The sequence below is a fragment of the Hyla sarda genome, chromosome 11 (genome assembly GCF_029499605.1).
Source record: "Hyla sarda isolate aHylSar1 chromosome 11, aHylSar1.hap1, whole genome shotgun sequence".
NCBI lineage: Eukaryota > Metazoa > Chordata > Amphibia > Anura > Hylidae > Hyla > Hyla sarda.
This window is the reverse complement of record NC_079199.1, coordinates 23,419,648-23,442,203: the sequence shown is the minus strand read 5'-3', so window position 1 is coordinate 23,442,203 and position 22,556 is coordinate 23,419,648. Positions and strand designations below refer to the sequence as shown.

The 22,556-nt window shown below is 42.1% G+C and overlaps 1 protein-coding gene across 8 annotated transcripts in view; it reads left to right on the top strand.

Moving 5' to 3' along the window:
- Window positions 1-22,556, top strand: part of AKAP6 (A-kinase anchoring protein 6) — a 234,271-nt gene that overhangs the window by 98,209 nt on the left and 113,506 nt on the right. For 7 of the 8 annotated variants that reach the window (XM_056547014.1, XM_056547006.1, XM_056547008.1 and 4 more), the window contains one exon: window positions 7,732-7,886. In XM_056547014.1, coding sequence (XP_056402989.1) covers window positions 7,732-7,886 — 155 coding nt within the window. The remainder of the gene's footprint in view (window positions 1-7,731; window positions 7,887-22,556) is intronic. The other variant, XM_056547013.1, reaches the window with a different exon arrangement.

The following is a 22,556-nucleotide window of genomic DNA, read 5'->3' as shown; positions in this document are numbered from 1 at the left end:
CTGTGAGGTTTAAATGCCCATTTAGGGTATATAGCAAGAGGCTGTCTTATTAAAATAAGCCCTTTAATCTGTCAGTATATTTTTGAAGTATGGGTGTAAACCCACTCAAAGAAAGGGTGAACATATAACCCCTGGCAAAAGTATGGATAGTCGCCCAGTTTTTTCCCCCCTTCATAATGCATTAATTTTCTGGCTTCATGATTCCAATGCATGAAAGGAAATGATCATAATTAATGGTATATGTTTTCCCAGATCAAGTAGATAGGAAGATAGGAAAATAAACTATGGAAGCACCTTGTAATTAACGTTTTAAATCATTGTTAGAAGTCTAAAAGAAATAATGGTCCCTACAAGAGAGTTGTCAGGTGAAACAAGGATTAAAAAAACAAACAAAAAAAAAACTCAAGATGAAAATCAATTACGAAGTGTGACCCAAGATGTTTGTTGTTCCCAGTCAGATATATGTAAGATGTGGTGCAATTATATAGAAAATAGAAAGGTTAAGGTTCTAAAAGGAAAACTTACTGGTAGACCAAGGGATACATCTAAACATCAGGATAGCAAACTTGCACTTTAAAAATACAAAATGCATAACTAACTAGTTTAGCAATTAAATCAACATTGCTTTGTGTCATATCTGTCATTTTGCTCTTAAAGGGGTACTCCAGCCCTTGACATGTTATCCCGGCCGTATCCGAAGGATAGGGAATAAGATGTCCGATCACGGGGCTCCTGCCGCTATGGACCCCCGCAATCTCCCAGCTGCACCCGGCGTTAGTTTAGAGCGTCAGGTGCAGCTTGGGAGGCTCGTGACATCATGGTCACAGCCCGCTCGTGATGTCACAGTTATTGACTTGCATTGAGGAGGCGTGACCATGACATCACGAACGGTGCGTGACCGTGCTGTTTCGAGCCTCCACCCGGCATTGAAGTTTGCTCAGTGCACCAGATGTCTGGGATGCCACAGCCATGATTGTGGGACCCCCGTGATCAGACATCTTATCCCCTATCCTTTGGATAGGGGATAAGATGTCTAGGGGTGGACTATCCCTTTAAGTAAAAAAGCTAGGTGACCATCATCTAAGGCTAGGGTTAAGTTCTTTGTGACCTAATGGTATGCCAACATATGCCTGAGCCATGCCCGTTCAGTTCAATGGACTCAGCGTAGTCTACTAGTATGTTCAGTCTATTTCGGAGTGCATACTCTAATATGGTGGGACTCGTGAAGGTGGCCATGCACTGAGTCCTACAAGATGACAGAATATACTTGTAAAATGGAACGAAAACTAGTAGACTAAATTCAGTCCATTGAACATAATGGGCATGTCTCAATTATGCTGCAGTATACATTGTCATACTGGGTAGAATTTTCTAAAACTTTCTCATTACACAGTGCAGACTTCAAATTACCCAGATTTACCACAAGGGCTCTGCCTGGTTGATACACATAGTATGTAGGCTGTTTGTGCTAAGTTTGTGCAGTCATGTTTAGTTTACACCTATTAGTTGGCCTACTTCAGGCAAAGGTAATGCACCCAAATGTTGGCATATTATTTTGGTGCATGCCATGGCCATGGTCATAATAAATAATAGAGACATTTTAATTTAAATTTTAGGTAGCACAGCTGAGTATATATTATTGGGGTTTATGGGTGAATTACTTTTGGTGCTCTAAGTCCTTCCCAACAGTGTTTCATACACGGATATTAAAGAAAAAACAAAACTGGGTATTCCAGTCAAAAACATTTTTTTTCATATCAACTGGCTCCAGAAAGTTAAACAGATTTGTAAATTACTTCTATTAAAAAATATTAATTCTTCCAGTACTTATCAGTTGCTGAAGATGAGTTGTTATTTTCTGTCTGATCCCAGTGGTCTCTGCTGACCCCTCTGTCTGTCTCAGAAACTGTCCAGAGTAGGAGCAAATCCCCATAGTAAACCTCTCCGACTCTGGACAGTGCCTGAGACAGACAGAGGTGTCAGCAGAGAGCACTGTTATCAGACATAAAATAACAACTCAAATTCAGCAGCTGATAAGTACTGGAAGGATTAAGATTTTTTTAACTGAAGTAATTTATAAATCTGTTTAATTTTCTGTAGCCAGTTGATATGAAAAACAAATTATTATTATTATTTTTTTTTACTGGAATACCCCTTTAATTCTATGAGTTTTCTTAGTTTTCTTAAATAGGTTACTACTCTCTAAAGCTCTGTCCAATTCCCTAAATCCAGCCTGTGCTATACTCGACCCTGTTTCTTATAGACACCGGTCTTCTGTACATAATGATATGATAAATCAGCCCTGAGCACAGTCAGGGCAACATCATACTTATTATTCTCTAAGCCCAAAAAATCAATAAAAGACTTTAAACCAAATGAAAAGCTAAAAATACCATCTAGGACATTTATGATGAACAGTATGAAAACCTGAAGGTAACATCTTAATATCTGAGGGTTTAATTCCACGGTTTCCGAATTAAGATTTTACATGGAAGAAGGGGAACAAGTGAAACGGAAAAACAAACTTGTGGGGAGGAGGGTAACATAATACAAACTAAAAAGAGAATATATTAGCATAACAAAGAAAAAAGGAACAGAAATTATGCAAGCAAAACAACTTATTAAGCATGGCCTTGGCAGCCAGGAATGGGAGGGAGTATATAGTTACATCAATACTCTCTAGGATGAATCATGACTACTGCCTGTCAGGCGATCTATGAATAGAAGAAACTTTGTCCTCTTCCCACACAGATCTTGGAGAGATACTTGACATCCATCCCATTTTTAAGTTCTATAGACCCAGTTAGGATAATAAAGAAAACTGCTCTATAAACAAATTTATTATGGGAAATTAAATCCAATAATACAGGAATGAATTTTTATTTTGTATATAACGTAAGATGAGTGAATTGACAGCGCCGGCAGCAATCACATAAAAATGGGCAATGGGTAAATGAGTTCACTATTGGAGCTATCAGTAAAACTGGTGCTTTGTATTATTAACATTAAAGGGGTGTTTCATCTTTAAATTATTGATGGCTTATCCATCAGATAATTGTCAGGGCGCCAACATCCAGAACGTTCACCGATTAGCTGATCGGCACAGAAGTAAGCAATGTATGGGAGCCAGAAGCCTTAGCTCTGTACAGTGTCTGTAGTGGTGGGTTACTGCAGCGCAATGCCCATTGCAGTAACCCACCAAACAATGCATGGAGCCGAGGCTGTGCCGATCAGCTGATTGGTGGGGATACTTGGTGTACCGGGCTAATTAACTATTGACGGCCTATCTAAAGGTTGTAAAAACGTATTTGAGTCATGAAAACAAAAATGCAGTCTCTGCATAGATTTTTACCAACTGTAAGGGAATGGCCTTCTAACCTGAGCCTTGCACAACAATGTCCATTCCAGTGCCATCAGTCAGCCCCAGCCTTAGAATGTAGCATACTAAGGCTTAGATAGATAGATAGATATGAGTTAGATAGATATGAGATAGATAGATAAATAGTTCCAAAAGGTTAGGGCAGCACTTGTGAATATAGTCCTAATAGGTGCTAGCTAGAGCTGGACTTGGTCCCAGAGAGTCCCAGACTTTTCGGCTGTCTCACACTGCCATTGTCAGGGGCCCTGGCAATGGCTGTGTGAGACAGCCGAAACATCCCCTCTGATGTTGGTTGAATAAAGCCATACACCTTTTTCACCAAGATTTGTGTGCTGCTTTTCATGAGATAGATAGACAGATAGATAGATAGATATGAGATAGATAGATAGATAGATAGATATGAGATAGATAGATATGTGATAGATATGAGATAGATAGATAGATAGATATGAGATAGATAGATATGTGATAGATAGATAGATAGATAGATATATAGATATGAGATAGATAGATAGATATGAGATAGATATGAGAGAGATAGATATGAGATAGATAGATAAATAGATATGAGATAGATATGAGATAGATAGATATGAGATAGATAAATAGATATGAGATAGATAGATAGATAGATAGATAGATATGAGATAGATATGAGATAGATATGAGATAGATATGAGATAGATAGATATATATGAGATAGATAGATAGATATGAGATAGATAGAATCCATATCTACTTGTGTGACATCTTATTCCAAACTTGTGGGTGGTAACATGAATCCCAACCCATACCACTTGGTGTTACTGCTGCGTCCTCTCTGCTTTCCACTATAGTTTTAATATTTATATGTATATCTCCTAAACCTATTTTCGATGATAGGATCAGAAAATTATAAACTAGCCACCATGGATTTTTATTATCATGTAAACACAAAACAGCAGCCCCAAGGCTTGGTACCAAATGGTCCAGCAACAACAAATGGAAAGCTGCAATGCCTTCTATTTGTTAAGATGTACATATTGTAATTAAATGATTAAATCTACCAGTATGTACACACCCAACCCAAGAGCTTAAAAGGTTATCATACAATTTTATAAAGCTGGATAACCCCTTTAACATGTACCTAAACATTCCGAGTAAGCTTTTGTGTGTAAAGGAAGAGTAGCAGTATAACTGACCATTGTACAATATTTTCACCAGTTTTCCCCTCTGCAGCTTCCATCTCTAATTTTCAGTTGTTCCTGAGCTATTTGATGTAGACTACCTGCTATGATGTCTCCCATACACTGCACATACACAAAAGAGGGTAGCCTGCTCCCCCTATCTGCATCACACCCTAAGAAATAGCAGCAGCATAGGGGACATTATAGAGTAGTACTGAGTGGTCTGAGCTAAGAACTGGCGATATAACACTTACTAGAGCCTTGTGAGCATCTGTCTCCCTCTCTCTCTCTCTCTCTCTCTCTCTCTCTCTCTCTCTCTCTCTCTCTCTCTCTCTCTCTCTCTCTCTCTCTCTCTCTCTCCCTGTCTCCGTCTCATGTTATAGTTAACTCCTCCTCCCTCTCCTATCTCCAAATGAGCGTTGCTTTACAAATATGCATATTTTTAATACCAAGACTGGGTTGACAATATAATATTCCCCCTTACTGTCTATACCTATAAAATGACCATTTCACAGGACTCAGCTATGTTCCGTAGTTCATTCAAAGTGTCACTTGTGTGCCTTATGACATTGCTGACAGTGTTTAATTGAATAATATGGGCACTATATGGCACCCCATAATAAACATCACTGGAAGGTACTGCATAGGGCACTAGTGAACCTAAGGACAGCTTTCAATGCAATATACATGATTTCGATCTGTTAACCCTACCTTCGTGTGACCAGATCATTGCAAAACACATAGCTATGCTAGAGTTAATAAGATAAGATGTAATGACAGATAAAGCACGATAAGGTACCCAAGATCTTTGAAGAAATCCCTGTTATGTTTGCAGAACATATGGATCTTTCATCAACCTCATTATTTTACTAGCAAATTAATAAACAACCCATGACCACCCACGTTTTGAGATGCAGGTTTCTTCCTATAGGGGGCAGCATCTGTCAGTGGCTATCGGAGAGGGTAAAGATGGCACAGCCTGCCCTTTGTATGCAGTGAGACTTCCAGCTGTGACTTGTTACTGAAGCATGAAATTCTGCATGAAATAGTAATGAGTTACAGGGAAGGCACACGGTGACGCTGAGTATCATACTGTGTGTCGGTAAATAACAAGCTGACTTCTGATGTATTATTAAAATTTACATTAACACCAAGACCTCCACCTAGTACGACAAAGATTGTTATATACACATACTGCCCCTGAGTCATACATTCAATATAGCCATCGACAAATCCCTGACAAAGGCGTCTACTAAAGACAGGTCTGATCTGTGCGGAGTAAGATTGAGATTAAAAGTCCATTCTCCTGTGTATGATCCCATGTAGCCGCCATTTAATACAACGAACGATAAACAGCCAAGTCCAATATCTCGATTTACTCAGAAAACGTAGAACAATTCTATAATGTAAATGTTTGCTCGGCCCCTTTTCTCGTGTTATGCTGTCTTGCAGATTTTCACATTAGGGTTATAGACCAGGTTCACACTTGTTTGAGGTCAACATTCAGCGTTGAGGTCTAACATTCTCATGCTAGATGTATATGTTTTGACAACGCTGAATGTTAGACGTTTATTAAAGTTTTACCAAAAGAGTATCTTTTGGCCATATAGTTTTTCCTCCAAACGTGACAGTATCTTAAAGGGGTACTCCGCCCCTAGACATCCTATCCCCTATCCAAAGGATAAGGGGATAAGATGTCTGATCGCAGGGGTCCCACCGCTGGACCCGCCGCGATCTCAGCAGCAGCACCTCAGACATTCGGCACACGGAGCGAACTTTGCTCCATGCCAGATGACTCGCGTTGCGGGGCGGGGGTTCGTGACATCACGGCCATGCCCGCTCATGACATCATGGCCTTGCCCCCTTAATGCAAGTCTATGGGAGGGGGCATGACTTGCATTGAGGGGGCGTGGTCATGATGTCATGAGCGGGCGTGGCCGTGACGTCACGAGCCTCCGGCGCTGCACCCGACGCTCAAAACGAATAGAGTGCAGCAGGGAAATACAGCGGATAGGAGATAAAATGTCTTAGAGCGGTGTACCCCTTTAACTATGTCAGAAATTGCGCTTGACTTTGCTTTTTAATTTAAACACATGCAAAACTGTATACCCATTAGTTTGTTTTTTCAAATGGGAGTGGATGGAAAACATATGCACCTGTTTATTTATGGCGGATTCCCGTGTGGTCCTGCATAGGGGACCTGCACAATTTTAAGGCTATGTTCACGCTTCTGAATGTCCACACAGATGTTTTACCTGAACATTGCCGAACGCATGTTACCATAGTGCATTCAGGTAGAATGTGCACTTTTCCTTCTGGCCACTAGGGCTTATAATAGGCTAATAAATAAGCTAACCCTTTCTCTTTTGTACAGATCACTTTCCAGCAGTCTCTTTCTTATCGTCCCAGACAGGAATACAGTGAAAGGCGACACCAGTTGATAGATAAGATGGGGCCAGTCCATTCACAATAGATTAAGCTCAGAGCTCAGCCACAACCTCCCTGTGGAATGACCTTGGCACTGGTCACAAAGAATGTCTAGAAACCTCTCCCACTGATAAAATAGGGTCTGCTTCAGACAATTGTATCTATGTCCTTGTGACATATCTTTAAATGCTGGTAAAGGCAGCTCAGTCAAGGTGGTTTTAATTCCTTTCATACCTTTTTTTATGCCTGCGTACACTCTACTAGAGAGAATGCTCTTACCTTCATGAGGCTGGAGGGCACCCTTTTATTTCCTGGGGGAAGAGCTGGCAGGAAACAAAGCAGTCCTGGCTTCTTACATATGCTCAGGCATTTTGTCTCTGATAGTTATTTACAACTGATTTACAACATTCTTAATGGACTATGTCAGACACAGCGCAGCAGCTGTAAGCCTCTGTAGAGGTTAAAGTGTCCTCCACCTTTGTGGTGGTGCTAACAATTCTGGCTTTGCTTGCAGATGTTTACTAAGTGGTCACAGCTGCTTGGAGTAAATAGCCATTCAAGGTATCACACCATATTTAATAGCATTTACCTTACTAAATGTCCCCCATATGATCAAGACCTAGGAGCACTACAGGCTGCCTTGAAAAAATGGGCACCTGTGTTGTACGGGGACACAGTGATGTTTGCATTTGTCGCACGCGCCATCAGTTTGTCATTGAGGACATTTGTCAATTTTCACGTTTGTCCCTTTTTGTACAGGATTTCAAGAGATGCTGCAGATGATTACTGCCCAGTGGAAAGAGCTGCAGAAACAGATACGGAGGCAGCACGGCTGGATTATGGGCGCTCTGGATACCATCAAGGCCGATATTCTTCAGGAAGATGAGTTGCCAGAAGTTGTAAGTGAATCACAGGTGAGGCCTCACATAGGGCACGTATTGTTAGAGCCAACCTCTGTACAGCTGGGCATCAGAGAAGTTTTGGGCTTGGTTGGTTCCTATTACTATGGGGCCTCAAGTGATTATTATCCATCTCCTCTGAGGCTCTTTACATATCATCTCGGGAAGAGGAAACTGCGAAAGGATAGGACCCCCCCCCCCTTACTGGTGTCTCCTTAAAGGGGTACTCTGCTGGAAAACATTTTTTCTTTAAATCAACTGGTGCCAGAAAGTTAAACAAATTTGTAAATTACTTCTATTAAAAAATCTTAATCCTTCCAGTATTTATCAGCTCCTATTTGCTCCACAGGAAGTTTTCTTCTTTTTGAATTTCCTTTCTGTCTGACCACAGTGCTCTCTGCTGACACCTCTGTCCATATAAGGAACTGTCCAGAGTACAAGCAAATCCCCATAGCAAACCTCTCCTGCTCTGGACAGTTCCTGATATGGACAGAGGTGTCAGCAGAGAGCATTGTGGTCAGACTGAAAAGAACTCCAGAGCACTAAGGTCAGACAGAAAGGTAATTTAAAAAGAATATAACTTCCTATGGAGCAAATACCAGCTGATAAGTACTGGAAGGATTAAGATTTTTAAAAAGAAGTTATTTACAAATCTGTTTCCTTTTCTGGCACCAGTTGATAAAAAAAAAAAGTTTTCCAGTGGAGTACCCCTTTAACCGGAGATAACATAAGGCCTCTGCATTAGGGCGCTGATGTGTGTGTGTGTGTGGGGGGGGGGGGGGGGGGGGTGTTGGGTCGGTTGGGGATGTATAAAAATTGGAATCTCCAGCCACTGGCAGGGGGGATTTGGGTGTATAGGCCCACCTCCCTGCATCAGGGTCCAAAAGCAGGGAGTCTGTTCTGTGTTCTGTTTGGATGGGGGGGGGGGGAGCACTAGCTGGGGATAGAGCAGGAAATGGGGGCAGTCAAAGCTGGAGAAATGGCAACAGGTCAGGGGACATAGATTGGGACAAAGCATTAGAGACTGGAATGGTCAGAGCAGGTGAGATGGGGACAATCAGAGAAGGGTAGATGGGGAAAGAACCGCAGGCACTGTGAAATAGGGAAAGAGCAAAGATGATGGAATAGTCAGAGCAGGGAGATGGGGACAGGACAATGGACCTGGGAAGATGGGCACAGAGCTGGGTAGATGAGGACAACACAAGGACATGGTCAGATGAGGACAAAGCAGGGGAGATGGGGACAACAGTAGACATGGTGGGATGGAGACAGAGCAAAGGAGTTGGGGATAGTCAACAGGAGAGATGGGGAGAGTGCAAGGAACATGGACATAGAGCTGGGTAGATTGAGTGAAAATTAGGACATGGTGAGATAAGGACAAAGCAGGGGTGATGGGGGACAACAGTAGACATGTTAAGATGGGGAAAGCACAAGGGACATGGGCTGATGGACACAGAGCTGGGTAGATAAGGACAAAACCGAGCATATGGCCAGATGGAGACAGAGCAGGGAACATGGATAAGGCAGGTGATTCTGGTGGAGGGGGAGATGGGTAGCAGTGTTGGGGGGCACCAAAATGCACCTTCGCCTGTATAGATGTCTCCTTATCAGTGATTATACAGCAACAAGATCGTATACTTAAAGAGGTTGTCCAAAAATTTACGAAATGAAAGTAGCTGCAGGAAATGTTCTAAAATTTTTAAAACATAAACATTACTCACCTGTTACATCTCCTGCCGATGCTATGAAATATGTATTTATGTGTTTTCTACACTTCAGGCAATTACACCAATTGCTTCCACTTTGTCGCCTCATGATAAAATTTCTCACTGAATTAAGATGTTTGGCTAAAAACACATATACAACCATGCAGCATATGGACAGGCTATGTTTCTGAAGGTGTTGTACACAGCCCCTTATAGACTGATACATGGATATACGCAATTGTTCATAGTGTAGATGCCCTTCGTACATACAAATTGGATTAAGTCTATAGCCTGCTGGTTGACATTGGTGTTATTGGATCCCTTGCATGTTAACCATGGATGCCCATAAAATGATGGTGGTGGCCCTGCACATGTCATAAGTGGAATCATGCTAGGTAAGCCCTATGTACACGTAGGTCATATTAAAGGGGTATTCCGGGCAAAAACATTTTATAAAAATAAATAAGATGTCTGATCGCGGGGGGCCCGCTGCTGAGACCCCCCGCGATCTCCCTGCAGCACCCACTTTATATGCGGCTGCTGAATCTCCAGTTTCGGAAACCTCTGGGGACGTGACGTCACGCCACGCCGCCTCCATTCATGTCTATGGGAGGGGGCGTGACGGCCGTCACGCCCCCTCCCATATACATGAATGGAGGGGGCGTGGGGGGTCTCAGCAGCGGGCCTCTCGCGATCAGACATCTTATCTCCTATCCTTTGGATAGGGGATAAAATGTTTTTGCCCGTAATACCCCTTTAAGTTGACAGCCCTATCCCTGTTGTTATTTTTGTCTCTGCCCCAGCACGTGTAGAAGCCATGGACTATGAAGAGTTAATGTCGCCTGTCCTGCACATGATCTATACCGCTATAATAGTGCATATTCCTTTAAAGAGTAGAACTCAAAGCGCCGTGTCCCATGGGTGCCACATACCAGGGCCATAAAATATTTGCTGCTTTAATAAATCATAATAATGATTCTGTTCTCTGACACATGTTGGTCACATGACTGCGACTAATGAGCGGTTTGACTAATTAAGAGAAAGTGGGCGAAGGCAATGGCGGTTCTCACTTGAGCTCTGGCAGTGGAAAGGTCTACTTGCCGTCTAGTGCAGCTGATTATTTTTTTTTATACAAGTGGTGCAATGCAGCCTTTCCTGCAAGTGTAAGGGTTAAAATTTTTACTATTTGCTTCCATGAACCCTTAGAGGACACCATTTCTCCTCCTTAGACGTATAATATATTTCAAATATACGCCCAATGAACAATACCGCGTCATTAAAGTTGTACAAACATACTCGGCTCTCCTCTCTCCTGGCACCCATAAAACCTTGTTTCTTATTACCTTCAGCATATGTTCTTGTTGTTGTTGACTGTGTGTGTGGTGTTTCCCCCTCAACCCTCCTCCTCTCCGTCCCCTCCTAAATGATCCCCCTCAGAGCTGTAAAATATTTTGAATGCTGATTATTTTGTCCTCAGAATCATAATGCAGTAGAGCGATTGCCTTTCAAGAATTCCCAGACTGATCCACAGATTTTAAGGTTTAAAATTAAGGGTACACAAGGATATAGAGGCATGTGTGCGGGTATTGGTACATGCCCTCGATGCCATCTTTAGGGTCTCACCGATTTTACATGCGAGAAAGAGTTGTATTATTTATTTTCAATATTATGATTATTATTGCTGTTGGTATTTTTATTTTGTTCAATGTGGCGGAGGTGGTTATGACTGTTTTGGGAACACGTAGGCATCTCAATGATATGTTCATTATTTTTGTTAAGTATCTAGCCATAATGTTGCTTGTTGTTACTCCTTCTCATAATATTTTGAAAATACAATTATTTGTGCTTTACTGGGATGAATGGGCTTGATCTGGTTAATAGGGTTTTCCCATCTATGCCATAACTGTATAATTGGTGAGGGTTCGACCTCTGGGACCTTCACTGATCCTGAGAAAGGGATGTAGGACTGAGTAAGTGCTTTTTCACTGCACAGCAGCACTCCTGGTCACCCAGCTATGCAAGGAACTGCAGCAGCCCTCATTCATTTAAATGGAGCTATACTGCATCTCCTTGGCCAGCAGCCCTCCTGGTCACTCCTTAGCACCCACATGAAAGGTTTAAATGGGCTCCCGATTATGGTGTCTGATTTTCTATTTCCCATTGGTCGGTGAATTCCCCCATCTGTTTATTAGTGCTGAGCGGCATAGGCCATATTTGAATTTGCAATATTTCGCGAATATATGGCCGAATATTCGTCATATATTTGCTAAATTCGCTTATTCATAATATTCACGTTTATTTCAGCATATGCAAAAATTCGAATATGGGAAAAATTAGCATATGCGAAGATTAACACAAACAGAAATTCGCATATGTGAAAATGTACATATGCGGATATTCGCATATGGGAAAAATAGCATGTAAGAAAATTTACATAGACGAAAATTATTCGCATATGGAAAAATTAGCATATGCGGAAATTAGTATAAGCGGAAATTCGCACGTGCGAAAATGTACATATACGAAAATCCTTACATGGGTAAAATTCGCATAAAAACGGTAAAACAAGAATTCGCATATACGAAAAATTACACAAGTAAAAATTCGCATAAAAAAAATAGCATGTAGGAAATTTACATAAATCGAAAATTCGCATACGGGAAAAAAAATTTTGCATATACGAAAATTTGCATGAGCGAGAATTCGCACATGCGAAAATGTCCCGCATGCGAAAAATCGCATGTAAGGAAAACCCTAGATAAAAATTCGCAAATGCGATAACGCTGCAATACAAAATATTCGCATGTGGGTAAACTATATTTGAAAATTCGTATGCGGGAAAATTTTCATATGCGAAGATTACCATAAGCGAAAATTCGCATATACGAAAATATACATACAAAAATGCGCATGTAGAAAAATTAATATGTGCGAAATTGAAAATTCGTATATGCGAAAATATGTACGCCAGTCTCACACAGCCTTCTTCACACCACACAAGCTGGAAGCAGAGAGGGATGATCACTGTGATGTGTACTGTGAAGAAAAAACAAAACAAAAAAAACGAATATTCGTAATTGCACATATATATAGCTATATTCGCAAATATTCGCGAATTAGCGAATATGCGATATTCGCGAATAAAATTCGAATTGCGAATATTCGTGAGCAACACTACTGTTTATTAGTTGACAATGCAGTTCCCTAAAGAGAGGAGTTCTGCAGAGTTTATTACCAATAGTGTTGCTCGCGAATATTCGCAATTCGAATATTATTCGCGAATATCGCATATTCGCGAATTTCGCGAATATAGCGCTATATATTCGTAATTACGAATATTCGTATTTTTTTTTTTTTTTTTTTTCTTCACAGTACACATCACAGTGATCACCCCTCTCTGCTTCCAGCTTGTGTGGTGTAAAGAAGGCTGTAATACTACTGTGTGAGACTGGCGTGCGAAAATTCGCATATGTGAAAATTAGCATATGCTAATTTTCGCATATGCGAATATTCGCGTATGTTAATTTTGTATTTGCTAATTTTCACATATGTTAATTTTCGCATACGCGAATATTCGCATATGCGAAAATAAAACGAGAATGTGCGAATATTCGCGAATATATGACGAATATTCGTCCATATATTCGCGAATATTCGCGAATTCGAATATGGCCTATGCCGCTCAACACTAATTACCAATAGAAAAAGGAATGGGACCAACTGGGCCCCTTCTCTCTTAGAGCCCATAGCAGGCGCATGGCCTTTCTCTATTGAATGTAATTACACTGTTCAAAAAAATAAAGGGAAAACTTAAACAACACAATATAACTCCAAGTCAATCAAGCAACACTGATTGACAATCAATTTCACATGCTGTTGTGCAAATGGAACAGGCAACAGGTGGAAATTATAGGCCATTAGCAAGACACCCCCAATAAAGGAGGGGTTCTGCAGGTGGTGGTCACAGTCAATTTCTCAGTTCCTAAGCTTCCTGGCTGATGTTTTGGTCACTTTTGACTGCTGGCGGTGCTTTCACTCCAGTTGTAGCATGAGACGGGAGTCTATAACCCACACAAGTGGCTCAGGTAGTGCAGCTCATCCAGGATGGCACATCAATGCGAGCTGTGGCAAGAAGGTTTGCTATGTCTGTCAGCATAGTCTCCAGAGCATGGAGGCGCTACCAGGAGACAGGCCAGTACATCAGGAGATGTGGAGGAGGCCGTAGGAGGGCAGCAACCCAGCAGCAGGACCGCTACCTGCACCTTTGTGCAAGGAGGAGCACTGCCAGAGTCCTGCAAAATGACCTCCAGCAGGCCACAAATGTGCATGTGTCCACTCAAATGGTCAGAAACAGACTCCATGATGGTGGTATGAGGGCCCGACATCCACAGGTGGGGGATGTGCTTACAGCCCAACACCGTGCAGGACGTTGGGCATTTGCCAGAGAACACCAAGATTGGCAAATTCGCCACTGGCGCCCTGTGCTCTTCACAGATGAAAGCAGGTTCACAGTGAGCACATGTGACAGACATGAAAGAGACTGGAGACGCCGTGGAGAGCGTTCTGGGCCTGCAACATCCTCCAGCATCACTGGTTTGGCGGTGGGTCAGTAATGGGGTGGGGTGGCATTTCTTTGGGGGACCGCACATACCTCCATGTGCTTGCCAGAGGTAGCCTGACTTTCATTAGGAACCGAGATGAGATCCTCAGACACCTTGTGAGACCATATGCTGATGTGGTTGGCCCTAGGTTCCTCCTAATGCAAGACAATACTAGACCTCATGTGGCTGGAGTGTGTCAGCAGTTCCTGCAAGAGGAAGGCATTGATGCTATGGACTGGCCGCCCGTTCCCCAGACCTGAATCCAACTGAGCACAACTGGGACATCATGTTTCGCTCCATCCAACACAGACTGTCCAGGAGTTGGCGGATGCTTTAGTCCAGGTCTGGGAGGACATCCCTCAGGAGACCATCCTCCACCTCATCAGGAGCATGCCCAGACATTGTAGGGAGGTCATACGGGCACGTGGAGGCCACACACACTACTGAGCCTCATTGTGACTTGTTTTAAGGACATTACATAAAGTTGGATCAGCCTGTAGTGGGGTTTTCCACTGTGATTTTGAGTGTGACTCCATATCCAGACCTCCATGGGTTGATACATTTGATTTCCATTGAAAATTTTTGTGTGATTTTGTTGTCAGCACATTCAACTATGTAAAGACGAAAGTATTTAATATGATTAGTTCATTCATTCAGATGGATGTGTTATCTTAGTGTTTATTTTTTTGAGCAGTGTAGGACAGTTCCTTGCACAGCACTGTGCAGAAGAACAACAACCAGGAGGAGGTAACTATTCGGACCCCCACTTATCATAAATAGTATTATGCATACACACTATAAAATGTAAAAATTTACTTTTCTTGATGTTAAGATGTTCTCTAACAAGACCAAAGGTCAAAAGCACCAAATCCTTTTCTGTTCCTTTGTTTTCTAGCTTTAATATTTACAATACCATCGACTGCGCCAATCTGATATTGTATTCTCTTGTCCTTCGATCATTGTTCTGAGAATTGCCAATTGTTGCCCTTTTCTATCACCTTGACATGTTTTATATCACCTTGTAGCCTCTTGTACCCTGATTATACTTGTTTTTTGTGTGCCCCCGGTTCCTGAGTGGAGTGCGGTTTGATTCTGAGCACAGTACTATTTTATAAAGATATATTTGTTACCCCACTCCTTCATGGGTACTTTAGACACTTATTCCAGTCTTATCTGACACCCTATTATTGTAGGTTTGCTAATATACATATATATGTGGTATGGGGTGTGAGATGCAGGGCAGATGGAATTACCCTAGGGGCAGATGGCATTAACCCCTTGTATTCATGATGCTAGGGCGTGGTTTGTTCTCAATACCACCCGAAGGTATACCGCTGGATCCTGGGCTAGGCACGGGGGGCAATAATGACTCCGACGCCAAGTTACGGACAATAAATCCACTTTATTGAAGCATAGTAAAATATAAGCAGGGCATAGCAGCCTATGCCTTTCGGACAAGCATGTCCTTAATCAAGCAGTAGCATGTTCCTTCTTATATATCCCATTACTCAGTCACATGGTATTGCTATCTGGAAAAGCTAAAAAATTAGAAATTTTTTGTTCATCCATTTCTGTTTAATAATATTTGTTTATATTTGCCCTTGGAAATTGTGTTCCTTTGATTTATAATGAATGATTTATAATGCATATAACTAATATAGTGAAAAGTGTCATTACAAATACATATTCATTTGTATCTGTATATACACTCTATTCCTCCTTACTGGCTTGTATGTAATTATTATGTGCTACCGAACAACTCTAGTTGTACAGCCCTGTTAAAAGAAACTCCTTGTTAGATTTTTCCAGATAGCAATACCATGTGACTGAACAATGGGATATATAAGAAGGAACATGCTACTGCAGTTTTATGCCATGATTAAGGACATGCTTGTCCGAAACGTGTAGGCTGCTATGCCCTGCTTGTATTTTACAGTGCAGGCCACTAAACTGACTAGACAGCAGATGACTGTGACTGACTTGACTTGACTTGTGACTGACAATGCTGTGACTGTAGCTTACTTGTAGCTGTGGATGCAGGACTTGACTTGAGGCCCTCTATGACTCAGGACATACTCCTAGACTCGATTGCACTGGACCTCAGCTTAGCAGGAAGAGCCTGTCAAAACATATGTACATGAGGGGACACTGCAGGGAGGCTGCCTAATAGTACAGCAAGGGTTCGGGATAACAACTCCCGTACTGGGCTACCACAAACTCCCCCTCTTAAGCAGAGCCATCCTCGGCGCCCAGTCCTGGAGGGCGGACAACTAAAAGTGGCCACTGGAGCCTAGACCAACAGTTCCTGGGGAATTATTATTGAATGGCCTTCACAGGTTTGAATAGTTAACAACAACAGGGGACGAATCCATGTAGCACTTTTGAAAAAATGTCCATACATGCTCCTTTGGGAACAAATTTGTAAACATGTGGGATTCATTACCCTTGTAACTGCACTTTTAACACATTTTAGACACTTGAACACATTTTGTTGCGGATTGGGCATCCCTAAACGTGCTTTACTTATATGTTCAGGGGAACCCTCTGGCCAGGAGAGTGCCCTGTATACGTGGACAGAAGAAATGATTAGACATATGTACAGTAGACAATTGTGGACTGGTAATATACATCCTGGCTAAAGGCTGCTCAGCCAATCAATGATGGTAGTGGTGATCTGCCTCAACTCATCATTGGCTTAGCAAGCATTTCCTGTGTATTAAAAAATGGACTAGGAGGTGCTGGACAGCAATAGCAGGGAACAAGGCAGGTGGGTATGGCATTTTAAAAAACATTTTAGGCTTCGTGAAGCCCTATATATACAAGGTTTGAAGGAATGTTTGGCTGACCTTAATGCTTCCTCAGAGCAGTATATTTTGCGTTGGCGTCCCTTGGTGAACTTTACCACCTCACCCCGCTTTTAGCAGATTGGCCTTTCCTCTAGTGTCTCACCTCCTCCTTGAACGGCCTCTTTGCTACATGACCTTGGTCCTCCTACATTCCAGACTCCTTTTACCCTCCCCCTCCCCACTCCTTGGCTCCCTTTCACACTTTCTTTCTTTTTCCGGTTCTACCCTTTTTGACTTCCTTTCCCTGCATACTGCTGGACTTGATAGTTTCTGTATTCATGTGTTCTTCATTGTGTTTTTTTTACTTTTTTGCTGGTGGCTCTCTTTTCGGGGGCATATTTTCTTATATTGATCTGTTATGTATTTACCTGAGAGCTCTGTTCTTAGCTCTGCTGTATGGTGTATACTGCCTGTCACCCAATAAATGTTCATTTTGAGAAAAAAAACAAAAAACATTTTAGGCAGCCCAAGCCCTTAAAAATGAACATGCTATTCCTGGGCAATCACTTTATAGAGGACCTTGTGTAATTTCTGAAAACACTTTGTAATGGTATTTATTGATTCCTTTTGGGGGGGCGGGGGGGGGGGGGGGCTGATCACATAGCTTTTTATAAAGATTTGTTGATCTCCCCTCTGGCATGAATAACTTACATCCGTGCAGTACGCGCTCCCATCAGTTCCTTCTGACGTAGTCAGCAGGATCTCCCGAAACCGATTGTCAAAAGCAAAACAATTGGAGAGTGTCCTGCATTGATGTAAGTTATTAATGCCCTCACCCTAATACACTCATCTGATGAATTCAGGAATCTGTCAAATGGAAATAAAACACTTTGGGGCAGGGGGGGGGGGGCTTGACAAACCATAAAAGTGCATGTGATTAGCTCCCCTAGGGAGTATGCTCACACTGCGGAATCTCCAGCTGGAAATATTTCGGTTCGACAAGTCCGTCTGGGCTAGGACCACACAAACCTGCACCATCACCATTAACAGCAATGCAGTCGGCACATAATTCCGCTGAAAGAATGAACATGTTCATTCTTTTGATGTGTGAATTTCCACGGTGGAATGGCTTTCGGACACCATGACACCTTCTCCAAGCCCCACCCACTTTTAATAAGAGGGGCACAGAAAGGCAAACAGTTGCACATTTTTCTGCAAAAACTTATGCATGCTGGAAAACTGTCATACAGCCTTCAAATAACTCCCCCCCATTGTATCTTTTACTAGGGTATATTTCTTACCGCTGTTTGAACAACAGACTAGAGTTTTGCCTGCACGTCTCCGAAATTCAACAATAATCAGCAGCCGTGATGCAAACCAACTAAAATATTGTCCTATTTTCCTACAGCAAGCAGTGAATTTCTCTTCCAGAAATAGTCAGTTTAATTACACTTAAAAATAACATTTTTTAATTAAACACTCAGGTAAGCAGAAATTGATTTAAATTAAAAAAAAAAAGAAAACAATTAGACATCAAAAACCTTAGCAAACCGATTTGTGGTGAGAAATGAGGAGAGTGTAGGGATGGGATATAAATGGTTAGATGGTATCGTGCTCCCAACGCCTCCCCACCTCCTCTTGTCTGGAAGTCTCCCATATTCAGCACTCTATTTTCCCTTTTTTTTATTATTCATCTTGGGGAATCAGGATGAGAAGACAGAGTCAATACTTCCAGCATTTTAATTAAAACCGTTAGCGGAATAAATCCATTTCATTATCAGTTAATGAAATACAAGGTCATTTTACCACGTGTGATGACTGGTGAGGGTGGAAGGGGAAAAGTAACCCTTTGGTTGCCAGAGGGGGGTTTGTACACCAAGGGGAAAACACTTTGCTGACCACTCTGTAAAATGAGGAGAACCTAACACGTGAGCTCCTGTTCTATCGCTGTATCTTTTTAGCAGATCCTAGCTGTCCGCGTAAGTGATAAATCGTTCTAAGTAAGGGGTGCAGACAGGTTAAAGAATTAACAAATTTGTTTTCCAACTTGTCTTTCTCCATGTTCTCCAGTCACCACATTATTGGAAAGGGCAGAGTCTTATACTACACCACACAGCTGCCATGGCTATTCAGATCACAACCCTTCAGTGTCCACCATCTTTAAAAATGGTTAGCACAAGGGTGCGCTGAGTAGGTATATGTTCGTAGATATATCTGTGAGCAGAGAACAGAGTCGTATCGTGAAGCTCCTGGGCCCCAAAGGAAAATCGGTAAAGGTGTCCATCACCAAACATATGCCATTTAAAATACTAACATTTTTATATGTAGCTAGAATGGTCTTTGTGGTTCCTTAAAGGGGTACTCCGGCCCTGAGACATCGTATCCCCTATCCAAAGGATACGGAATAACATGTCTCACCGAGGGGTCCCGCCGCTGGGGACCCCCAACAATTTTGTATTCGCCACCCACCTGTTTGAGCTGCACGCCGCGGTGCCAGCTCACAAACAGCCGGGTGGTGACCATGGGGTCAGAGTATCGTGACATCAAGACTCCGCCATCGTGTGACGTCACCGCCCGCCCCCGCTATGCAAGTCTATGGGAGGGGGCGTGACGGCCGTCACGCCCCCTCCCATAGACTTGCATAGCGGGGGCTTCACGCCCCCTCCAATAGACTTGCATTAGCGGGGAGTGACTTCACACGAGGGCGGAGTCATGACATCATGATACTCCCACCAAGTGTTCGCCACCCGGCTGTTTGTGAGCTGGCACCGCAGTGTGCAGCTCAAACAGTTGGGTGGCAAATACAACATTGCGGGGGTCCCCAGCGCCGGGACCCCCGCGGTGAGACATGTTATCCTTTATCCTTTGGATAGAGGATAAGATGTTTCAGGGGCGGAGTACCCCTTTAAAGTGGTATTCTGTAGAAAAAAACAACTGGTGCTGGAAAGTTATATAGATTTGTAAAATATTAATATTTAAAAATCTCAAGTCTTCCAGTGCTTATCAGCTGCCGCATTTTCTGGAGGAAGTTATTTAGTCTTTTTAATCAGTCCCAGTGCTCCCTGCTGCCACCTCTGTCCACGTCAGGAACTAAACAGAGAAGGAGAAATTGTTTATGTGGATTTGCTCATGCTCTGGATGATTTTATTGGCCAGACAAAAAATTTAATCAGCCAACAAATAAACACTTACTCGCTGGCCCTTTTACACAGACCAATTATCGGGAATGAGCGTTCTTAGGAATTCTACTTTTGCCCCATAATCGACTCATTTAAAAGGGCCTTTCGACACAGGTTTAAGCATTGTAGTCTACACTAGCCACTACCGTTGTTCAAACTAGCATAACACGATCGGTGACACCGGGTAAAGAATGAAGATCATTCTAGAAATGTTCTGAGAATTTTCTTTCCCAGTCATTTATGGACAAAAGATCTTTCCAGAACAAAAGATGTCTTCCAACTATTGGCCAAGAAATGTAAACATAGCGGACTTCTTTCCATGTAGTCTGGCATTTGTTGGCTAAGATAATTGTTTATTGTTAGATTTCACCTGACAAACAATTGATTTGGTGGAAGCTGTTCCTTTAACTTTAATCTAATGTACATGGGTACCCTGGCTTTGGATGTGAAAGCTACCTTTTGCATTTTCCGGATGTATATTACGTCCTATGTATTTAGCTTCGGGTCTTGGGTTTTCCCCAAACTACTCCCTTCTTTCCCATTCCCCATCCACATCACTGTCTGTAGTGCTTTATTGGAATTTTAACAGGAATGTTAGCGGAGCCTGTGGTATGATGTATAGCAGGCATAGGCAACCTTCGGCACTGGAGATGTTTTGGACTACATCTCCCATGATGCTCTTACAGCCAAAATGTTGCAAAAGCATCATGGGAAATGCAGTCCAAAACATTAGCAGTGCCGCAGGTTGCATATGCCTGATGTACTGTATAGTTTAGGGATACCTATGCTGTATTTTGCACTATTAAGCTATGTATGACACTTGTAATAGTTAATTGTGCTGCCAGTGGCATACATTCTAAGACCACAGAAGTGTCCCACTAGGTGTGAATCCCACACTATATCGATACTAACAAAACAACATGCAGAAAACAGCATGATAAGGGATAATTACAAATTTTATTAAACACATAGAATACACAGACATGGTATAAAATACACAAAAATCTATAAAAGCACAAGATGAAAACAACTGGCAGAGAGCCAAAAAAATGGAGACTCATATCCACATGTTATAACAGACAAAGGATAAACATGGTGATTAGCATTACATAGGTTTGCTGCCGCAAGTGCGGTCCTGAGAGAAACCCCCATAGGGGCTTAACAAGAGACATCCAGCTCTACACAGATAATGAAAGATAATATTACCAAGTGGACCAGAGGGGATATGAGTCACCGCTACCCAACGTTTCGCCAACACCTGGCTTCTTCCGGGGTGTTTTCATCTTGTGCTTTTATAGATTTTTGTGTATTTTTATACCATGTCTGTGTATTCTATGTGTTTAATAAAATTTGTAATTATCCCTTATCACGCTGTTTTGTGCATGTTGTTTTGTCAGTGGCATACATTGAAAAAGAGGCCCCATTACAGAGATTGGAATGAACTACCTATTATGGCATTTGATTGTGCCCCCCAGATAGAAAGATCTAGTGTTTATTTCCCCCTTGCTTTCAATGACCCTTAAAGGAGAACTCCCGTTTATAAAAGGGGATAAGTGTCAGATCGAGGGTCTGAGCGGGGACGCAGTGCCCGCAATCTGACACTTAGTCAGGATAAGTTTTTATAAACGGGACTTCTTCTTTAACTTGAAACCCTAATCCATTTACTTGCTGACAATGCAGTTCCTTGGAGAAAAAAGTTCTTAAAGAGGTTATCCAGGAATCGAAAAAATGATATTTTTTCTTTCAAAAACCACTCCCCGTCTGTCCCCAGGTTGAGTGTAGTTCTGCAGCTCAGGTCCGCTGCAGTAAATGGAGCCAAGTTGTAATACCACACACAACCTGGGGACAGACAGATAGCGGTTTTTGAAACAAATTATCTATGTTTTTCGATTCATGGATAACCCCATTAATGGTTTTCCATCAGTAGCAAAAGTAATGGGACCAACCAGGACTGGGTCTCCCTCTTTAAAGGGGAACTCTGGTATATGAGTACTTGTCTCCTATCCACAGGATAGGGGATAAGTGTCTGATCACAAGGCATCTGACCTCTGGAATCCCCCATGATCCTTTGCAAGGTAACCCGGCTCTCCCCATGCACAGAGCAACCTCCGCTCTGTGCATAGATTACTGTCAGGCCCCTTCATGTATCTCTATGGGAGAGCCAGAGATACACGAGCACTGTATGGTGGGGGATGAGGAGAGATTTTATGGTTATAGACAGCTATACTATAGTTAGCACTATACTCCATCAGCAATTTTGCTTAAAATTCCAATACAAATTTTGTATTATATGTCTAGTTCCTACCATAGTTAATATTTTATGGTCATACTTCTATATAATTATAAATGTATTTAAGTGCAATTTATATGGCCCAAATAGACAATGTTCTGATTTTCCCAATGATCTTTGGCAG